The sequence below is a fragment of the Juglans regia genome, chromosome 3 (genome assembly GCF_001411555.2).
Source record: "Juglans regia cultivar Chandler chromosome 3, Walnut 2.0, whole genome shotgun sequence".
Taxonomy (NCBI): Eukaryota; Viridiplantae; Streptophyta; class Magnoliopsida; order Fagales; family Juglandaceae; genus Juglans; species Juglans regia.
In genome coordinates, this window is record NC_049903.1 from 9,997,536 (window position 1) to 10,002,250 (window position 4,715).

The 4,715-nt window shown below is 39.6% G+C and overlaps 1 protein-coding gene across 1 annotated transcript; it reads right to left on the bottom strand.

Moving 5' to 3' along the window:
• Positions 1-1,861: 1,861 nt before the first annotated feature.
• On the bottom strand, positions 1,862-4,263 carry LOC109014795 (pentatricopeptide repeat-containing protein At4g16390, chloroplastic-like). Its single transcript, XM_018997294.2, has one exon. The coding sequence runs from the start codon at positions 4,182-4,184 to the stop codon at positions 2,067-2,069; it is 2,118 nt and encodes a 705-aa protein (XP_018852839.1). The 5' UTR covers positions 4,185-4,263; the 3' UTR covers positions 1,862-2,066.
• Positions 4,264-4,715: the final 452 nt, after the last annotated feature.

Below are 4,715 nucleotides of genomic sequence, written 5' to 3' on the forward strand. Positions count from 1 at the left end.
CTACCCTGTCACTCCAAAGCTATACGCCTCAGGAATCGTGGCTAAAGATGGCTGCCATTTCTGACTCCCTTCTACCCGAAGATTCTTTAAGCATTGGAGAGCAATACCTTTAGACTTGAACTTCTGCGTGGTTCTTAACAGCAACTCCAACTGTTCCTTAGTCACCACAATCTTCACTTTCCTTCTCTTGCCAGTTTTGGGGTTGGCCGTTCTTGAAGGAATCGGAGGGCAATGAGGTTGTGCCTGGAGTGGTAAGAGATAATAAACCTCCCCAGGTTCTAGCCTGGTGTTGGGTGGCAATGGTGAATGAGGCTCAGCATGGTGTACCAGCTTAAGGCCATTGTAAGGACCACGGGTGATTTTTTCAGCCAGTGCCCAGGCATTGAACTCCTCTCCTCCATCAGACATAAGAACTCTAATCTTCTGTTTTGGCCGATGCATCAAAACATCTATGCAGTTTCCCATGATGGTGCTGTCGATCAAAGGATTTGGGATCATCAATTTATGGATTGGCATGACCGACAAAATTGGTGGTAGTTCGACGTGCAAGCCATCATGCTTTTTTTTTTATAAGCTTTTTCTTTAGGCTAAATCAATGGTGTGGACTGTGGAAGCTTTTTCCATAGGCATGGCCGACAAGTAATTCAGGTGTCAAAGGAGAACTTAATTTTTTAAGCGGAATTTAGAAGTCAATGTTTTTTTTTTTCGGGACAAGTAAGAATTTAGAAGTCAACTTGTAAGCCGAACGCTGCCTTTGGTTCTAGCTGAGTTGTGTCTAATTTTAAATTGGGTCTAATATTCAAACACTCAAGTTGCAAATTATTAAACTCATCACAACTCAAAATCTTCTTATATGTGAAATCTACAATTTTTTTCAATTTAAAACATCTTTATACGTAGGATCTACAATCTTTTTCAATTTTCCATAAAAAATACGAAATTCATCTTAACATCTAAACACACTTTAAACTCAGTTTAGAAGGACCCTACATAACTTTTTCCACTACTCAACTCATTATTATTCATAAAAAAACTCAATTCAGTTAAACTCAACTCAACATTCAAATGCAGCCTAAGAATTCAATTCATTTTTTGAAGGTTAACTTCAAATAAACTTGTAAGCAGATTTGGAAGTCCATGAATTTGGCGCCACAGAATGAACCGATGCTGTTCTAGTATGCTTAGCTTCAAGAACTAGTGCCGATGCACCCTCCTGTGGCTTTATAATAATCTTCAATCCAAGTGATTGCTGACTTGTTTAATCTTCTTGCCGATAGTTTAGCTCTAGCATCACAACGTTGTGCTTTTTGGCTACTTTCTCCTCACTATTCAATCTATTCTATCGAATGACTGAAGAGAGAATGGCCAAAGATTGACGCTTCTAAAAACGATGGACCGAGTCAGAATCTGGGCTTTTCAATTGTTGCTTCAGTTCTTAATCAACAGTAACTTCATCTTGTTTTCATTCCTTGAAACAACAGCTTCTTCCTGTCTTTTTGTTTTTTTTTTTTTCTTTTTGTTGGATGGATACACCTCAAGAATTTTGAATTGGAACTAATCAAAATATATTCATAAGAGGATAGGTAATTTAGCCTTTTTTTTTTTATTGGCACTGGGTGTCCAGGAATAGAGTCTCGACTAATTCCAAGAGTGCATAAGTCCTCGACGATGAGTTTTCCACAAGTACATCTCGAGCAATTCAAAAGAAAAATCCTCCAGTCCGATGGACCCTAGAGATTGTTTGCACCCAAGGAGATTTGAACCTTAGACTTGAGGGGAGCATACCCCCAAACCCAAAGCCTTTACAACTTGAGCCAACCCCTAGGGGTTGGGAAATTTAGCCATTGAAAGCACCCAATAATTCTTAAAAACTTCTGTGCTTCCATAAGACATCAAAGTATAAATAGATTTCATTGTCTAATATAAAAAAAAATTGTTCTCTTACTAGAGAGTGATAAAATGAACAAATAAAAGAGGCATTTTGAAGCAGGAAATACCATTTCTAGGCATTACATGTCAATGAGAAGAGCAGTTCCCATAATGCCAGACCATTATGAGCAAGACACCTATGGAGCAACTAATTCAGGCGAACTTCTAGACTCCAACCATGACTGGGCAGCGACCTTTGTAGTCAAAAACCAGCCAACCTTATCAGGAGCTTCATGGAACGGAGCATTGAGTTCCTTCAAATGTGTCTCAAACACAGTCGCTAAACCCTTATCTGAGTACTTGTGTTTCCCATGTCCAGTATTGATTCCAAGCAATGGAGGAAGCTCCTCCCCACATTTCACGGCCTTGGATAAATCATTTATCCAAACATGTAATGCGGTGAGAGCTGCCCCAAGAGAGAGACCTTTTAGATGTAGAGACCACTGGGTTGGGGACCTGGACTGTATATCTGTGTATATCTCAAGTGTAAGCCCCAGCTCTAGTAGCTCACATGCTCTCTCCAACAGATTTAGGTTTACACTGAGATCAATTAAGCAATTGCAGTAAGCCTTCCTTACATCCAGACTAACCGAATCAAAGAGTTCTGAAGCTTGCTTTTTAAACTCTCCATCACTATCTTGCTCCTCTAACAAGAGCTTTACCACATGGCCAAGCTTTGAATTAGCCTTCTTGACACAATCAGTAAGCTTATTAAGTTCTTCCTTAGGTGTTTGGGTCATCACATTCAGAAGACAACCGCAGAAGCGTTCATCTGGAGTAATTCCCAACTCCAAGAGCTGATGGAATGTCCTAACAACATCATCGGTACGCTGGGCTTTTCCATAGCATTGAATTAGTGATGTCAAGACAAAAATATTTGGCTCAAAACCCCCCTCCAACATTTCATTCAACATTGCCTCTGCCTCTGAGACTTTTCCACTGCAGGAATGTATCGTAATCAAGGAGGAAAATGACCAACTGTCAGGCTTGCAAGTCCCAGAATTCTTCATATCTTCAAAAATCTTGACAGCTTCATCAACATAGCCAACATCAGCACACATGGCCAAAAGTGTATTGTAGAGAACTACATTCAACTCCATCCCCTTCTCCTTCATCTCCTTGTACACACTAAGCGCATCTTCACCATATCGAGCTCTACCATAAGCCCGTAAGAGAGATGCATATGTTGCCCAACTCGGGGAAAATCCATTGTTGATCATTTCCTTGTAAATGGTTTTCGCCTGCCAAGGCCTTTTAGCTCTTCCCATAGCATCCAGCAAAGTATTATATATAACCAAGTTAGGCTTTGCACCAAGAGCCTTCATCTCTTCAAAAACATTCAAGCACCCGTCAAAATTTCCTGACACCCCATACACTTTAATCAATGTCGAGAATGTCACTGGGTCAATGCGCCACTTTCCAGTTCTAGCTCGGTCATACAAACTCAAAGCCATATCAACATTACCAGCCCGTCCATAGGCATCTATCATAGCAGAGTAGGTAACATCATCGGGATCACACCCAAAAGTAGGCATCTTCTCAAACCACTCCACAGCCTTATTTGGCAAAGAACACATCCTAGCACAGGTAATCAGAGTCGAGAACGTGACATTATCAGGTTTTAACCCTCTCTCAAGCATTTCATCAAACAGCTTCTCTGCTCCAACCAAATCCCTACACTTTCTAAACACCTTAATGGTCACATTATAAAGAACCACTTCCCTATTTGGTTTCAACCTCTGCTGAAAGTACCTCAGTGCAAGCAATGCGGTGTCTGGGTTCATCGCGTTATTAAGAACAATCACAGCATCTTGTTCCAAAATTCTATCTCCTAAAGCCGCCAGAACTTCAGCAACATCTTCCTCATTTGGATTACATGAATTCAAAGACTCAGCCACTTTCGCAAGAGAAGCGTACCTTGCATCGTAGGAATGTTGCCGAAGCCGTGATGCTTTGGGACTTTTGGGATTGACCCAGACGTAGCTTCTGGATGAGGACCCAGATTTTCCATCTGGGTATTTAGTATTTGAGTCTTCCGAGGGACTTGCCTTCTGGGTTTCTTGTGGGATTGGGTCTTGTATAGAAGAAACATGTCTTATTTGGAACAAGGTTTTAGGCTGAGGTTGGAGAGGACTCGGCTTGAAAAAAAACGTTAAGCTTCTGAGAATGGGTTTTCGTGATGAGGACAGAGAGCTGCCGAAAGGTTGGCGGTCATTGAAGAGAGAGGAGGGTGAGGAGCAGAGATGATAAGCCATTTCCCTCGCTCAAGTATTTGCAATGGTGTGCGTCTTCAAAACGCTTGTTTTGCTTTCCGGGTTTGAGAGTGGGCGAGGACTAAGGAGGCCTTATCGAGTTAGATTTCCAATATTGACCTTCAGTTTTTGGTGGTAATATCTGTCCAGAAATTAGGGTTATGACAATAGCTATTAACCTCCCACATGTAACCTTGTCCTTTAAGGGAAACAGATTAAGCTAATTAATCTTTTTGTAAACAAATAGATTAATAGATATTCTAATATAAAAATATTGTTCTCTTCTTATATTCTCTAATCTCTGATTATAACTATTAATATAATATGCTTTATAAAATTAAATTAATAAACCCACAACCGCTTATACAACCATATTTTCAATTCAAAGTATTATATAAAATAATTATAAAAATGAATTATTTTATTAAAATTCTCTCATTTTAAAATATGATTGTATTAAATATTATGTAAATGATTGTATGTCTATTATTATTCAATTTTATATATTATCCACTTAAGTGGACAGTCACTAAA